Here is a 17354-nt window from a genome sequence, read left to right as displayed (position 1 = left end):
GTAATTTAAGAGTTCCAGCAAGCCTGACCTTGTGACTCAGCCTCTACTATTTCTAATCCACATCTAACTCACCTAAGGTAGAAAACGGTGTGGAGAAAATAGTCTCCACGCCAGTGCCAAGAAATCCACTGAAACTTGGTCTTGTCAAGCAGGGCAGTTGTGTCCGGATCGCAGAAATTTGCTCCTGCATGAACTACATTGCCCAGAAAACATTGCATGAAACTCAGCCAATGAAAATGGGCATTTCAGCGACGGCGAGAACCGTTGGGCGGGACTTTTGGCTTTGCGTGCTGGAGGTTCTTTGTAACTTCCTGGACCCGTCAGTATGGCTCACAGAAAACTGGTGTCATCTGCTTTGGCCATGGCAGGAAAGCCGGCACGTTAAAAGCGTTTGTCCCCCGTCACAGAGACGGATCTGAGGTTTGCGACAGCTCGTGTGATCTGATCCAGGCTTCGAGTGCGGATGGCGACTTCCCAGGGCCCCACCATCCTCTGGAGCCCGATGGTGATTGTGGAGGCTGCGGGTGGAGCCCTGCCCCAGGTGAGTGCCTAGTGATCGCCCACCTACCTGAGTTCTAGAGCACTGAGATCTGGGTCAGGAGCCAACAGGGCAGACGTTCATGTCCCCGACTGTAGGGTACGGATGAACGAAATAATGTTTTTTGACATCTGTGTGCTAGATCGCTAGAGCCATCCCCTCTGACTCACAGTGCCTGTTGGACTGTACCTCCCAAGGCTTGTGGGCGGGCCTGAGCTCGGAGACAGAGCCCTGGGGTGACCTCTACTGGCGTTTTAGATGAGGGAAAAAGGGCCCAGTACCCCTAAGGACCTGACTTTTGTTTATAGAGAGACTGGTAGCCATGGAAGATTTGAACAGAGGTGAAACTTGATCTATTCAAACTTTCCCAAGCATCTCCGGGGGAATATTGAGCAAGGATGAAGTTATGTGGATGGAGACAGAGATCTATGAATCCTTAGGTAAATGCTGTGGACTAATGCAGCAGTTAGGGTTGTAGACCATAGAGGGAGAGATTAGTCTTCAAATATCTGAATTTTTTTGAGACATATGTAAACGAGGCTATGTAAACGAGGCTAGAATCAAACTTGCAATCCTTTAGAGTGATTGGATTAAAGGCAGGACCTCCCACTTCCTGCTTGTTTGACTTTAAAGTAGTACTTTCTTTCCCTTTTATTATTCATTCATTCATTTACTTACTTACTTACTTACTTATGTGAAAACATTCAGCATTTAACTAAAGTCTGCTGTGTTAACTACTTTTCCCCCTGGAACTCAGGTCTGGCTGGCCTATGTAGCCAGTGCTTGCCTCAGTCTCCGAGATCTGCCTTCCTTTGCCTTCCAAGTGTTGCAGTTAAAGGGATGCACACCATGCTTACCCAATAACTTTTTTTTTTCATTTTCCCCTTGGCTTTTTATAGAGACAGGGTTTCTCTGTGTAGCCCTGACTGTCCTGGAACTCTCTCTGTAAATCAGCCTAGCCCTGAACTCAAAGATCTACCTGTCTCTGCCTCCCTAGTTCTGGCATTAAAGGAGCGTGCCACCACTGCCTGACATCTTTTTTGGTTTTTTGAGACAGGCTTTTTCTGTATAGGATTAAAGATGAAAGCCACCACCACCTGCCTCCCAATTGTATATAGATAAACCTATACATTCTAAAACAATTGTGTGTTTGTGAAATTCTCGACACAAGCATTAGTGAGGTGCATAGGAAACAGCTGTACTGAGTACTTCACGCATAGGACTCAGTTTGGTGCAATCACTTTCCTTTTGAGCTAGGATTGTGTGGCGGTATTAATGAGAATGATTTCCATAGGCTGATGTATTTGAATGCTTAGTCACCAGGGAGTGGCACTGTTTGAGAAAAACTAAGAGGTGTGGCCTTGTTAAAGGAAGTGTGTAGCTGGGAGAGTTTGCCAAGGCTAGTGTCTCTCTCTGCCCGAACCCCACCCCTCTTTCCTGCTGCATCTATATTAGGACGCAAAGCTCACATCAGCTACTGTGCCAGTACCACACCAGTCTGCTTCCCACCATGATAATGATAATGGACTAACCCCCATGAAACTATAAGCAAGCCCTACTTAAATGCTTTTGTAAGAGTTGCCTTGGCCATGGTACCTCTTCACAACAACAAAGCAGTAACTGAGACAGGCTGCCATGCTTATCCTCAGGTAACAAACTGAAGAGATTGATTCTTTGTCCAAGGTCACCCAGTAAGAGACACCATTAAGGGATGGAGCCCAGTGGGTACCCGACTGCATGTATGAGAGGGGACTTGGGTGAAATTTTGGGATACCAACACTCTTGCTTATTATTCCCAACCTTGTTTTTCTACAGGTTTCCCAGTATTCAGTGAAACCTGCCAACCAGGAAGAGGTAAGTGGAGGGTGCCCAGGAATCACACTCCTGACTTAACACATAAGGGACCTCAGGGACGGTGGTGTCCTGGGACTCTGTGCTGGAATTGTCTCTGTCCTTTTGTGATAGTTTGTTTATGCTTGGCCCAGAGAGTGGCACTAATAGGAGGTGTGGCCTTGTTGGAATAGGTGTGTCACTGTGGGCATGGGCTTAAGACCCTCACCCTAGCTTCCTGGAAGCCAGTATTCTGTTAGCATCCTTCAGATGACGATGTAGAACTCTCAGCTCCTCCTGCACCATGCCTGCCTGGATGTTGCCATGCTCCTGCCCTGTGATAATGGACTGAACCTCTGAACCTGTAAGCCAGCCTCAAATGTTGTCCTTTATAAGGGTTGCCTTAGTCATGGTGTCTTTTCACAGCAGTAAAACCCTGACTAAGACACCTTCCATTGGATTTCCCTGGCACATGCTCAGAATGAAAGGTCCCCACGTCCACAGCAGGGATTACATGGCTAGGTTTCCCTTTATGGTAACCATTGGCTGAAGATTCAAAGGTCTTAAAGCTCCAGTGATGACATTAGACCAGGCCTGGAAGTGAGATGGGTTGGGGATGATTAGAAATGCTCAGGCATGCATGAGATCAGCTGGTTTTAGTGGAAGGTAGGAATTGTGGTAGCACAGCAGCTGAGGGCTAAGTCTGCATACTGAGATGAAAATGGAGGCTCAGTGTGAAGACTGATGTGTGTGCCCTGCGGTCATGTACAGATGGCTTCCTGGCCTTTGTGCCAGGGACAGAGTGGACAACAGTGACCCAAATGTGGTCTGTGTGAGACAGATGATTGGGAGGAGCCCAGATGAATTCCCTGATAGCCTGATAGAAAGGAGGGACTTTCCTTGGCAGCCTTCTAGCTTGGATTGATTCCAGCTGTGGTGGTTTCAACGGAGATGTCCCACATTGGCTCATAGACTTGAATACTTGGTCCTCATTGGTTAAAAGTCTGGGGAGAATTATGAGATATGGCCTTGTTGAAGGAGATGGAGGTGGGCTTGTATGTTTTTAAAGCTCTTGTCATTTCCAGTTAACTCTCTTAGCTTGCTACCTATGGATCATGATGTATTTAATTTCTCAGCTAGTGCTCCAGTGCCATGTATGCCTGTAGCCATGCTCCCTGCCATGAAAGTTACAGACCCAACCTCTGAAGCCCCAATAAACTTGTTGTTGTTCTATAAATTGCCTTGGTCATAGTGTCTCTTCACAGTAATAGAAAAGTAACCGAGCCAGCATGTCCACTTGGCTGTTGTTGCTGAGTGCCCAGTACAGTGATTAGTGGGACCTGGAGGACAGCTGTGTGTCAATAGGTTCACAGCCTGGTACCCTCTGAGATAGGAGCCTAAGTAGAAATGACTGTCTTGAGGATATGAAGATTCCCTGACGAGGGAGCTTCATATAAACAAATTCAACTTTCCCCATGTGCAGGGCTGCGTGTCCTTTGAGGATGTGGCTGTGTACTTCTCCTGGGAGGAATGGACACTGCTCGATGACTCTCAAAGGCTCCTGTACCAGACTGTGATGACGGAGATCTTCACACTGGTGTCTTCACTGAGTAAGGGACCTCCTATCTTGTCAGAGCACAACTGTGGTAGAAACCAGGAGACATCTTAAAGCTGCCCTATGAACACTCAGTCTTTCCTCAAGTGACCTATAGCTGAAAGTACAGGTTATAGACATAGGCTTGTTACACAACTACCTTTTCACTCTTAAGTACAGTAAAGGCAAACAGGAATCAGTTTGAGGTGACAATATTTGTTTGGGTGGTGGGTTAAGGCAAGGTCTCCTAGAACTCTCTATATTGACCAAGCTGGCTAATATTCACAGAGATCCTTCTGCCTCTGCCTTCCAAGTGCTGGGATTAACGATTTGCACCACTAAGGGGTTAGGAGTCTTAACAGTGGTCATTTCTCCCTGACCTGATGACACTGTAAATGCATGGCATTTCTGTGACAAGTACTACTCTCTCTATCTAGGTGACATGCCTTGTGTCTGTGTGTGCTAGGAATTATGACCCTGGTGGGCTTACTATTTGGTGTTTTTCTTACAAGACACTCTTATGAGGATTGTTCTCATTGGGCATCTTTACTTTCTATTGTTGGGGTTAGTCTTATGTGCTGTGTATTCCCAAACTGAGTTATGTGTCCCAGTCCAGACTACAACCTGATCTTGGGGCACTGTGTAACCGATTTACTGTAAAGAATGCTCCCTAATGATTCCTGGTTGGCCAATAAATGTCTGGGGCTTATGACTGGGCAGAGAAGAGAAGAAGGAGGGACTAAGAATTGAGTGAGGGGTCTCAAGACAGACCATGAAGGGAAGGAGGGGGAAGACAACAGAGAAGGTCGCCATGAGGCAGGTTGGACCATGAGCACGTGACTAAGAGAAGCTTGTCCTAAAGACACACCCGTAACACACAAGCAGGACAAGACTCAAACTACAAGTAACATGAGGCCTGTGATTTGGATAGTGTTTAGAATAGCTCAGGATCTGCCCAGTCTAGGCTTACAGCTTTATTGCACAGGTGCACATTCCCAAGAGACATAAGAGATTCCTTCCAGATTGGATTATTATGAGTTGGAGATCAGCCAGTCCTTATATGGAGCGCTCACTTCTCATTTTATTTTAGGACTTGAACTTTCTGGGATTCATGATTCAACTCAGGTGGAATCTTGTGGAGATCTCTCTGTGCCTGCACTAAGATTCCTGACTCCGTGTTTATGGACAGGTACATTTTGTCTGTTTCTTTTGCAACGTTTTGAAACACAGGCTTTCCTCTATTGTGTTAGTGTGCACTCTACCCAGGGCAGTCCTTGAGTGCAGGCTCTTCAGTTACCATGTCTTAGGGGGCTAGACAGTGTTCTGCACCGTGTCCTGCATCTCCAGCAGCTGAGGCTTGCAGAAAGTTATTGGTGAGGAGTGTGTTACAGTTCCTAGCATGCCTCCCTGTGATTCTCGCTGCCCCTAAGTTCTCTAGACCTATGAACTTGAAAAATTCAGCATGGTAACTGGCCCTATCCACCCTGAACTAGACCCTTTGTTCCATGAGAAATCCCAGATCACCATTAGTATTAGGTAGTATCTGTCTGTCTGTCATTCAGCAGTCTATATGCCACTCATCAGTATTTCTCTGTATTCAGGTTGTTGGATCAAAGTGGAGAGTGAAACACCCCCCTTTAATCAAAGCCTGTCCACAGAAGGAGGTGTCAGTCCGTCCACACTGCAACAGCACATGCTGTGCTGTGCTGAGACACCCGTGCTAAGCACGGACAATGTGACGATCCTCCAGACCTCCTCGGGCCTTCTCAGGCATCAGGTGACTTCCAGTGGTGGGGACACCCCCACGAACACTGAGAGTGGAGAGGCCATTCAGAGTGAGAAGAAGAACTGCAAATGCACTTACTGTGGCAAGATCTTTACCAGTATATCCCACCTCAATCGGCACTGGAAGATACACACTGGGGAAAAGCCTTTTCAGTGCACCGAGTGTGGCAAGTCCTTCAGCCAAAAAGCCTTTCTCATTAAGCATTTCAGAATGCACACCGGAGAGAAACCTTATAGGTGCAGTGAGTGTGGCAAAGCCTTCAAGCATAATATCTCCCTTATTTCTCATCAGGGACTCCACACAGGAGAGATGCCTTTTAAGTGCACTGAATGTGGGAAATCGTACAGGAGCAAAGAAGGCCTTAAGGTCCATTATCGATTTCATACTGGTGAAATGCCCTTTGAGTGTAGTGAATGTGGCAAATCGTACAGGAGCAGAGAGGGCCTTCTGAATCATTTCTACAGTCATACCGCGGAGAAGCCTTTCAGCTGCGGTGAATGTGGCATGTATTTCACCCAGAACTCCGAGCTCATTGAACATCTAACAGTTCACGGCAAGCCTTTCAAGTGCAACGAGTGTGGACGAGTCTTCAATTCCAGCTACAACTTCATTAGACACATGAAAGTGCACGTTGTAGCAAAGCAGTATGCGTGCAGGGAGTGTGACAAGGTGTACTGCAGTAGCTCTAGCCTGTACAAACACCGGAAGATTCACGCTCGATAAACCCATAGGAGAGCCATGAGGGGAAGAGGTCCCTTATTCATCTCCATGAACACCTGAAATCTCAGCAGGAGGAAAAAAGAAGTGTCTAACGCTTCAAAGCAAGCGTGGGCATCATCCAGCCACACCTCTAGCCCATAAAAGCAGAGCGGTCACTGGACTAGGATGCATCCCTTGGATCCTGGGATAGGCTCTGATCGGACCATAAGTGTTTTCTGAAAACAACACGCACACCCTGCATAGGTCTCTGGGTGCAGAGTTTGTAGAGAGCAGCTTCAGCCGCTGGCAAACCTTCAGCCCTAGGGTTGAACCTGACCTTAAGGAGAAGTTCTGAGAGTGGCCTTTGTGAGACACAGCTACTGAAGCTTCCTGCTCTAGTAGGTATACTGGAACATGATGAGGACTGCTGTCATCTTTCTGTTACCCAGGAGTTGACACCAGGGAGCTCCGGGAGACTGAGCTCTGTGTTCTTGACTTCACAGAGTGCAGTTTCCATGCTGCTGAGTTTGGATGACGGGGGAACGGAGTGGTTTAATAATGAGACATGAATTCTCTTTTTACTAAGTGTTGCAGTGCCCTGAATAAATGTGTTTTCCTTCTCTGGAATCTTTAATGACTCTTGAGGTTTTCTGTTATGCTCCTGAGTTTTAGTAGGTTTGGGTTTTTGTTTGTTTGCTTGCTTGCTTATTTGGTTATTTTGTTTTGTTTAGTAGATAATTATTTTTGTGTATAAGTATTTGGTTGCATATATGTATGTCTACCATATACATATGTCTATGTATGTATACCATATTTTGTTTGGTGCCCACAAAGATCAGAAGAAGACAGGCTTTTCCGGAACTAGAGGTACAGATGATTGTGAACCACAGTATCAGTGCAAGGGAAACCCCTGTGCTCTAAAAGAGTAGCACGTGCTCTTAACCTCTGAGCCATCTCTCCAGCCCCAATTTTCACTATTTTTGATGGGGAACGGCTCTATGGTGCTTCTCATGTTGAAGTGTAGCCCAAATGTTGTATGTGTTCACCTGTGTGTATTTGTGTGTCTTGAGTACACATGTGGTGCCTGAAGAAGTCATTGGGACATGACTTATCTATGCTGGGAATGGAACCTAGGTCCTCTGCAAGGTAACAGGCATTTTGTTTTGTTTTGTTTTGGTTTTGGTGAAAGTTATTTATTCTTCTTTCATATGTTACATCAAGACTGAAGTTTACCCTCCCCTCTCTCTTCTCTGTTCCTTTCTTCCACCATTTCTCTTCCCCAGATCTACTCTGTTTCCCTTCAGAAAAGAGCCAGGCCTCCTAGAGATATCAACCAAATGTGGCATAACAAGTTACAATAAGACTAGGTACAAACCCTCATATTGAGGCCGGACAAGGCAGTCTGGTGGGAGGAAAAGTACCCCCAAAAGCAGGCAAAAGTGTCAGGGGGAGTCCCACGAGAACACAAAGTTATACAACCATAACATACATGCAGAAGATATAGGTCAGACCCAGAGGCTCCCTGATAGTTGCTTCAGTCTCTATGAGCCAGATTAGTTGATTCATGGGCTGTTTTGTGGTGTCCTTACCCCTTTGGCTCTTACAGTCCTTCCTCTACATCTTCCACAGGATGCCCCAAGCTCCACCTAATGTTCCTATCAGTTGCTGGATGAAGCCTCTCTGATGAGGATTAGGACAGCAGGTTCTCTTAAGCTCTGAGCCATCTCAGCCACCCTGTTACATGCTTGCTTTGTTTGTTTTCTGAGTCCCCTGGAGAGATGCTAAGGTGGGGTGAGTTTGAGCTTATGAACCTGTCGTCTACTCCGCACACTTCCATCATTTACCTCAGGCATCCCGCAGAGCCTCCCTTCTTTTTTGGTTTTTCTATGGAGCTCTGGCTGTTCTGGAACTCGCTTTGTAGATCAGGCTGGCCTCGAATGCACTGAGATCATCTGCCTCTATCAAGTGCTACCATTAAAGGCCTGTGCAACCACATCCAGACGAAGAGGCTCCCTTCCTCTCAGAAACATTTCCCCTTTCTTTCCACTACTGGCCAAAGACAGGTTGTACTGTTCCTGATGTGTTGTCTTTTGCCATTAGTTCTCCAAACCACATCCGTTCCAGCAAAAAGCTCCTATCGACATGAACTTGCTTCTTCATCTCCATCAGCAGAAGGACATGCCAGCCCCACTCAAACATGGCCTCCTATGTTTCCTCCTGGAAGCTGCTGGAGGTTGCAGCTTGTCTTATCTGCTCAGGTTTTGGTTTTTGTTTTTCCTCACCAGTGCTGGGAAAATTGCCTTTGAGCTTTCTTTCTAGTCCATTTCACGATTTTTTTTTTAATTTCTTAAAATTTCTCTCTTTACATTTTTTGTTTCGTTTGTTTATATATGCTCACAATTTGGAATGGAGGTCAGAGAAATTGCTTATCTTCTAGCATGAAAACCGTCAGGCTTGGTGGCCAGCACCTTTACCTCCTGAACCATCTCACAAGAACTTAAGTACACCACCCACCCATAGATTTTATTTTTATTTACATTGGTGTTTATGAGCAAGAGTGGGCATGCATATGTATATGTTTGCCTCCAGGGGCAACAGAAATTGGATCCCCAGGAGCCAAAGTCACTGGCCGCTGTGACTGCAGGACTGGAGTTTCTAGAACAATGGCTTTCAAACTACCAAATGTTGTGACCCTTTAATATATTTCCTCATGTTATGGTGACCCCCCCAACCATAAAATTACCTATTGCTACTTTATAACTGTCATTTTGCTACTATCATGAATTTGTAATGTATCTGATAAGCAGGATATCTGACCTATGACCTACAAGGGGGTCATGACAGGCTAAGAACCACTCTTCTAGAATGTAAGGATTCTGGACTGTGTGAAGACCTGCCTGTTGGTATTGCCTGTTCTGCCCAGTCCCTGTGGACAAAATGAAGGTTAGTCATGCAGATAGTGCAACCTATTTGTGGCTCAGATCCTCAGCTTTCACAGAAAAGGGATGATCCCCTGTCCCTTTGGAAGGGTCCTAGCAGAATTCCCTCCTTGGGAATGTACCCCTGGCAGTTAGCTGAAACAAAGAGCTAACTTCTAAGGGCCAGCCAGTCTTAGTTTTCTAGCAAGTACTTGTTGAAAAAGTACTGAGTCAATATTCATCCACAAATGGACAATAAAATATTATGAGAGCTTAGCATTTGCGTTAAAATATTTGGCATTTGATTAAAGTCTAGTTATTCATTCATTCATTTATTTTGTTTTGTTTTGAGACAGTGTCTCTTTATATGGCCCTGACTGTCCTGGAATTCACTAGGTACACTGGCCTCTGCCTACTTCTGCTGTTACAGTGCTGGGACTAAAGGTGTTTGCCTACACACAATGTCCTGGATCTGTCAAGACTTAAACATTTCTGCTGCCTTGACAAATCAAGGTAAGGTAGTGCTGAGACCTGAAAACAGCTGAGTGTCTGTGTGGGCTAAAGTTATATTTAAGTTTCAATTACTGTGCTTGAGTCCTATAAAACAAAAATGCCTCTCACCTTTAAGCCCCACTTGCCCACGGACACATAACTTTCTGGAATGCTAGGGACTGTCACGTTTTCACTTTTGTAAACAAGGTCGGTTGCCCCAACTTGCACAGGATCTGCTTGGTCACACATAGGCAGGAGAGTATGGCCTGGTGTACATTTGCCCTGCTTAGATGAAGCAGGAAGTACATGTCTTTGTGGATTTTACCTTTATAAGCCTCTGACTAATGTAATTTGGTGTCATACTTCAAGCATCCTAGGTGTGAACCCAGTCAGTGTCCATCATCCTGGCCAGTATTTAATAAAGCATGCTTCAATTTTGGCTCAAGGGCTGGTGAGGTGGCTCAGCAGATAGGAGCACTTGACTGCTCTCCCGAAGGTCCTGAGTTCAAATCCCAGCAACCACATGGTGGCTCATAACCACCCATAATGAGATCTGATGCCCTCTTCTGGCACATCTGAAGACAGCTGCAGTGTACTTCTGTATAATAATAAAAAATCTTGAAAGAAAGAAAGAAAGAAAGAAAGAAAGAAAGAAAGAAAGAAAGAAAAAACAAATTTGGCTCAAAAAAATTGTGGTAGTGGTCTTATTCTCACCTGGTGGAAATAACAGAAAACACTTCAAAGAGTGTTTTCCTTTTTTTTTTTTTTTTAAGGAATTAAAAACTACCCCTCATGTTGGTGTAAACTAGGCTACCACACTTCCAGGTGTGTAAAAGCATAGCACATATGACTGTGTACAACATAAAGCAATCAGTAGTGATAATAAAGGTCTATATTACTGTTTCAAAAAAAAAAAAAAAAGCTACCCCTCAAGGAGAGGCTGGGCTTCAACTTCCAGAGTCTCCCTCTTGATGTGTGCTTGCTGTATGAGTGTGTTTCATCATCTCTAATAAAGGCCTTTCTTGCAGGCTGATGTTGTCTGCTCATATCTGCTGTGTTTGAGATGTTCCCTGCTGCTACCTACTGGAGACTTTTTCCTGCCTTTTAATTCTTTAACTGGAGAGAAAACAAAGCTTGTTTCAAAATTGGCTCCAAAATTGTGGTAATGGTTGTATTCTCCCTGGTGGGATCCTGAGGAGCTGGTAGGCATACAATCCCGGTGCTCAGGAGACTGAAGTATGAGAATCAAGAGCCTAAGGCCAGACGGGAACGCAGAATGGAGTCTGTCACAAAACACTAAAGGACAAAGAAGGGAAATGGACTTGGATACTTGTTCTGAAGTCAAAACAAAACCAGGTGTGGTGGCACTCACCTCAATCCCAGCATTCAAGAGGCAAAAGCTTGCAGATCTGTCAGTTTCAGAGCCAACCTAGTAGAGTTCTGGCCTAGGCAGGGCTATAAAGTGAGGACCTGGTCCCCCAAAATAAAGACAAAAACAAACATACAAGCACTTGAAATTTTAAAACAATAACAGATGCACATAAACACAGAAAGACAAGAAAAGCACAAAATTAAGGGTACACCTTAAAAATGATGTATGTGCATGCCTTTGATCCACCCAGAAGGCAGAAACAGTCCAATCTCTGAGTTCAGCCTGGTCTACAAAGTGAGTTTCAGGTTACCCAGGGCTACAACAGGGAAACCCAGTCTCAAAAAACCAGTAAGAAGAAGGGAGGCTCTTCAGACTGCCTGAGGTAAACTGTGAAAGTTCGAGGAGGTAGTCTGTGGAGGATAAACTCAGAGTCACCTCATCTTAGAATCTGTAGGGGGGGGGGGCGGGGCTCAGATTTCATGGAGGTTCAGAATTCCAGGTAAAAGAAGGCAAGATCTATGGGGCAGGTGACTGACAAGCCCAGATGGATCAACACTGGAAAGAATTTATTTATTTTACGTGTATGCATCTTGGGTGCCTGTATGTCATGTGCTTCTGTGGAGACCAGAAAGGGACATCAGATGCCCTGGAAATGGATTTGCCATGGGAACTGAGGGTCCCCTGCCTGAGCAGCAAGCAAGCTCCTTTAATCTTTGAGTCATCTTTCGCTAGAATCTGAATTAACTCTTTAAAAAGGGGGAAAGGACACATATTACGTAATAGGGAGTTTCTCAGCTGGGCGGTGATGGCACACACACTCAGCCAGGGATACACAGAGAAACCCAGTCTCAAAAAACAAAACAACAAAAAATATAATTTCTCCACCTATACCTGGAATTTAGATTGCAGTCCCCAACCTTGCAGCTAGTAAGAGGAAGCTTTGTCTTAAAGGGCCTCAGTGCAGACCAGAAATCCCCACCTTCCAATCCTAAAGAGTGGCTGAGTTGAAGTTCACCGTTCCAGAGCTACCAGTCTGGATCTCTGTATTAGTCATGGCCCAGTGTCCCATAGGCCTTGGAACAATCAGGAAATCAGGTCAGTGATCACTCAGCATTCACTTGATATTCATTCTGACATGCTCCTTCAGTGCTGCTCTTCTGAAGAGCAAGGTGGAAGAACTTGGCAGTCCCTAGCCAAGGCTTGAGCAGGTCCCTTGTGGTGTCTCAGATTTCCACCTCTACTGCCTTTCCATCCTGGTCAATACAGGATAAAACCAGTTTGTGCAGACCTGGTCAACCAATCCAGGTACTTTGAAAAGAATTACCTGCAGGCAACACACTAAATTTGATTCGACACTATATTTAGTTAGTCTCAAAGACACCTATTTTCACTGACTGAAAAATTTTTATTTTTTATTTTTTTCATACAATATGCTGGTCATTTCTTTCCTCCTCCCAGATCCCACCCCCACCTAACTTCATATACTTTCTCTGTTTTATTTAAGAAATTAAAAAAAGCGGGAGTACAAACACCCATGAAGTTTGCCATGGGGCGTGGTATACCCAAGGGCTGGCATGTGGAGAAACTTTAAAAAAAAAAAAAAACAGCAACAACAACTCAGCACGCCTTTAATCCATCCAGCACTTGGGAGGCAGAGGCAGGCAGATTTCTGAGTTCGAGGCCAGCCTGGTCTACAGAGTGAGTTCCAGGACAGCCAGGGCTACACAGAGAAATCCTGACTGGGAGGGGGGGTGGGGCAGAGGGCACCTCAGCCAATCAAAATGGAGGCTTCCATTGTTGCAACCCGTGTTGGGCGGGACTTTTAGTATTGCGGCCAAAAGACTCCCTCAAAGTTCCTGGTTGAGCTTCCAGTTCCACAGAGTCCGGGTTATTAGTCCAGGAGAGTAAGTTGCCAGAGGAGCAGAGCCTTGACCTCTGGTACCAAAGTCTGAAGTCTGTGGTATCCTTGTGTGACCCGCCGCATGTCTGATTCAAAGATGCTCCCCACATCCCTGTTCCCTACTAACTGGCAGAGTGAAATGGCAGCTGCTGAGGCGGGACCCCAGACCCAGGTTAGTGCCACGTGGCTCTGGGCCTACCAAAATGCGAGAGCGCTAGGAGGAAGCCCTGGGGTCATAAGCCTACGGGGCGGGGTGGGACGGGGCGGGGCGGGGCGGGGCGGGCTGGGGCAAGATGGGGCAGCATCCCAGATTGTGAGGTACCAGAGCTCTGTCTTGGACTGCTAGAGTCTCCTTTCTGACAACCTGTGCTGGAAGTCTGTCTGACCCATGTAGATGGAACGAACCTCCTAAGGTTTGCAGGCAGGCCTGAGCGCTGAGACTTAACTAACCTCTGAGGTGACCCCTGCCTTACTGTGGGAGAAAGGGCTCAGCGCGCTTAACACAGCTCAGTTCGGTTTGTGACAATGCCCGCTGGCTATGGGTTTATAAGCAGGGCAGACTTTGAATCAACTTCTCCAAGCTTCACCCCTCCTGCTCGCAAATGCAGGATGGTGTGGACTACAGGGGTGGAGAGGACAGATCAGATTTCTTTTATTTTATTTCTTTTTTTATGGTGGAAAAAAAAAAGTATATGTTTAGAGTTAGCCATCTGGACTCAGTTTAGATGGTCCCAATCTTGTTGGCAACATCTAGAGCATCATAATCAGGAGCCAAGCGAACATACACCTGAAAGATCCTGACAAAATATAAAAGGTCACAGAAGCCCTGAAATTGGCAAAATAGATTTCATTGTTAGCAGAACTAGCTTCACTGATTTAGAAAAATAGAGGTGCACAATGCTCTGGCCACTCCTTGAACCCGTGTGTGTCTGCCAATGTTTTGACCGTTTCTTGAACCCATGTGTGTGCCCACTGATGAAGCCCATTGCCAGGTGTTTGTAATATTGGTTGCTGGGGAAGAGTCGGAAAATCTCCCCAGCAACCACAGCAGAGGCAATCCAGAGTTGCTACACCTGCACCAGACTCTTTCCTTGTACCCCACCCATACCCATTTCTTAAGAATGGACTTTGTTTAGATCTGGAAATCCCCTATCCCCCCCTTTTCCTTCCCCCCCCCCGAGGGCCTATAAAAACTGGGACCCCTTTCCCCTCAAGGTTGACTCCTCTACCCCTACGTTGGATATGAGTCATCCCCAGAGCTCTGGCTTTCCCCGAATAAAGCCTCATGTGGTTTGCATCAAGCTTGGTCTCTCGTGAGTTCTTGGGGGTCCGCTATTGTCCCGAGGCTTGAGCGAGGGGCTCCTCTCAGGGTCTTTCACACCCTCTTCTGTCAGGCCTTATCAGTGTCCCACAAGGAACACAAGCATGTTGTCCCATCTTCCTCATGGCTGACTCAGTGGTCAGTGGGAATTTGATGATAGCGTAGTGGTCAACCTTGTTTCTCCCGGGTGCACTCTTTCAAGGGTATTTTGGCTGCCTCTGGAGCAGCTGGGTCTTATTTTTGTGGCTGTGGACGCCATAAGGCACCGCCTTCTTAACTTACAAGGCCTTGGCTTCGGCTTCAGGAGTGGCAGGCGTGTCCCTCTTCACTTTCGGCTCCATCTTGGTGAAAAGGGCCCAATCAGATTTCTTGACAGATTTTAAAATCCGTCAAGGATTTTACTGTCAGAACACTCTCCCTGGCGGAGGGCAGCAAATAAAGAAGAAAGGACTATTCGAGTTTTTCGGGTCCCTTTTTTTTTTTTCCCCCCTGACCATCTGGAAAGATAGCGGTCTGAGAGTTTGTGCCGTGGCAACTTCACAGAGTGAGATCAGTTTGTCCTTGGCGATGCTGATGCTAGAGTATCAGAATTAGAGTGCCAGATGGGCAGCTTCTCGCTCACTTCTGGAGTTCTGGGGAAGGGTGTGAGCTGAGGATAAATAAGGGAGGTCACTGGGTGCCAGTACCAACACAAAGCCTAGGCTGATATTTAGGGAGGACAATATTAAAGAGTTCTATTAAATGTGTGTGGTGGTAAAATTCTTTAATCTCAGCCCTTGGAAGGCAGAGGCAGGAGGTTCACTGTGAGTTTGAGGCCTCCAGGGATATGCAGACAGACCTTGTCTCTGAAAAACAAAATAAAACTAACAGTCTTAACTAAGTGGGATCTGAGGTGAAGGAGGAGGCAGGTGGACCTGGGGCTAGGAATGCTTCCATTGGGTTTATGTTCAGGGTTTAAAGTTTATCATTAAAGAGTAGGATTCTGGACTGTTGAATTTATAAATAAAAAAATATTAATTTCAACAGGGTCTGGTCAAGATCCATACCCAAACAGTGGCAATAAAACCAGCATTGTTGGGCTTGGTTGGGTCACCATTCTGACCCCAGAAGCAGGCTGATCTCTTTGAGTTCAAGGATAGCCATAATGAGACTCTCTTGATGGATATATCTAAAGATACATAAACATACACACACACACACACACACACACACACACACACACACACGTGTGTGTGTGTTATTGTGGACATACATTATTAAAAGCACCTACCAATTGATTAAAACCATATTCAGTGTTTGATGTGTTCAGTGTTTGATTAAAGTCTAAAGTTGATTACCACATTTGTTTGTGATTCCTACCCCTAAGATAAGATCACTCTGGGTATCCCTAGCTGATCCAAAACTCCCTATGTGGACCAGGCTAGCCTCTAATTTACAGAGTCCCACCTTTCTCAGCTTCTAGAGTGCTGGGGTTAAAGGCTATGCCACTATGCCTGGTATAAGTCTTCATTAAATATATTAATTAATTATATATAAATAAAGTGATATATTCTGAGAGCATATATAAGTGTTTATACTGACAGCTATTTGCTTGTTCTGAGACAGAGTCACTCTGTGGAACCCTGGCTGGCCTGTAACTCACTATGTAGACAAGGCTGGCTTCAAATTCATACAGATTCACCTGCCTCTGCCTCTCAAGTGCTGAGATTAAAGGTATACACCACCACACATTGTGCTAAAACACTTCAAAAAATTATGTGTGTAGGGAGCACCTTTTTATTATGATGATGATTACTTCACACGTTGAACTGAGTGTAGCATAATAACATACATGCATGGGTATTTTTTTTTTTGAGACCTGATTTTGCTCTGTAACCCTGACTGGCCTTGAACTCACTTACTCACTGTGGTTAGCAGGCTGCCCTCAGACTCAAAGATATGCCTGCGGTTTCTTTCCCAAAGCTGGAATTAAAAATGTGCACCTTTTCACCAGGCAACATGGGTAACATTCTTCTCCTTGTATTCTAATAGACAAGACTAAGAATATTGCTTCCTTGCCCAAGAGGACACAGAAAGAGCTCTCCTTGAGGACTGGGGCTCAGGTGGCAGTTGGGTATACCTTATTGTAGATATGAGAGAGGGCTTAGGTGAGCCTTGGAGATACCAGCACCATAGCTTGTTTCTTGGAGCTTTGTTACCTCACAGGTTCCTTTTGGATCCTTGACAACTACCAATGAAGAAGTGGACAATGCCCCATGACTTGTTTCATGCCCACTTTTGTGATCTCTGAGATTGTAATGCCTTGGGACTCTGCTTTCTACCCTCTTATTCTTCTATATACTTGCCAAAGAACATGATTACTGAAAATAAGGTCCCTGAGTCCAGAACAAGGATTATATGGAGAGGTCCTATCTTACACCATGACCAAAATGTGAGTTGGGGAAAAAGGAGTTTATTTGACTTATACTTTTATTTTGCTATTCAAAGGAAGTCAAGACAGGAACTCAGACAAGACAGGAACCTGGAGGCAGGAGCTGATACAGAGGCCAGGGAGTGGTGTTGTTCACTGGCTTACTTCCCTACGCTTGCTCGGCCTGCTTCCTTATAGAATCTAGGACTGGCAGCTCAGGGATGAGACCACCAGGTATTGCTGGGCCCTCTCTCATCAATCTTAATGCCTTACAGCTGAATCTTAGGGAGGCATCTTCTCAATTGAGGTTCCTTCCTTTCAGATAGCACTAGTTTGTGTATCAAGGTGACATAAGACTAGCCAGCGTAGGTTTCCACTTATGGCAGCACTGTCTTAACATTTAGAGGCATTGAACTTCCAGTAATGACCATTATAGAAAGCCTGGAACTGAGATGGATTGATGATGCTCAGAAGTCCTCAGGTGTGCATCTCTT

The 17354-nt window shown here is 45.6% G+C and overlaps 1 protein-coding gene across 1 annotated transcript; it reads left to right on the top strand.

Annotated features, from left to right (window-relative positions):
* Nucleotides 1-287: 287 nt before the first annotated feature.
* Zfp954 (zinc finger protein 954) lies at nucleotides 288-7081 on the top strand. Its single transcript, NM_172738.3, has 5 exons — nucleotides 288-541; nucleotides 2354-2392; nucleotides 3852-3978; nucleotides 5053-5151; nucleotides 5564-7081. The coding sequence occupies exons 1-5, from the start codon at nucleotides 464-466 to the stop codon at nucleotides 6469-6471; spliced, it is 1251 nt and encodes a 416-aa protein (NP_766326.2). The 5' UTR covers nucleotides 288-463; the 3' UTR covers nucleotides 6472-7081.
* Nucleotides 7082-17354: the final 10273 nt, after the last annotated feature.

Source organism: Mus musculus, chromosome 7 (genome assembly GCF_000001635.26).
Source record: "Mus musculus strain C57BL/6J chromosome 7, GRCm38.p6 C57BL/6J".
Taxonomy (NCBI): Eukaryota; Metazoa; Chordata; class Mammalia; order Rodentia; family Muridae; genus Mus; species Mus musculus.
The sequence above is the reverse complement of the archived record's forward strand: the minus strand, read 5'-3'. Positions and strand labels throughout refer to the sequence as shown.

Bases quoted from the DNA above. Each gene is read 5' to 3' on its own strand.
- Zfp954 (NM_172738.3), top strand. From the start codon at position 464: ATGGCGACTTCCCAGGGCCCCACCATCCTCTGGAGCCCGATGGTGATT. The intron at 542-2,353 runs GTGAGTGCCTAG...GTTTTTCTACAG, and splicing joins CGGGTGGAGCCCTGCCCCAG to GTTTCCCAGTATTCAGTGAA. The intron at 5,152-5,563 runs GTACATTTTGTC...CTCTGTATTCAG, and splicing joins GACTCCGTGTTTATGGACAG to GTTGTTGGATCAAAGTGGAG.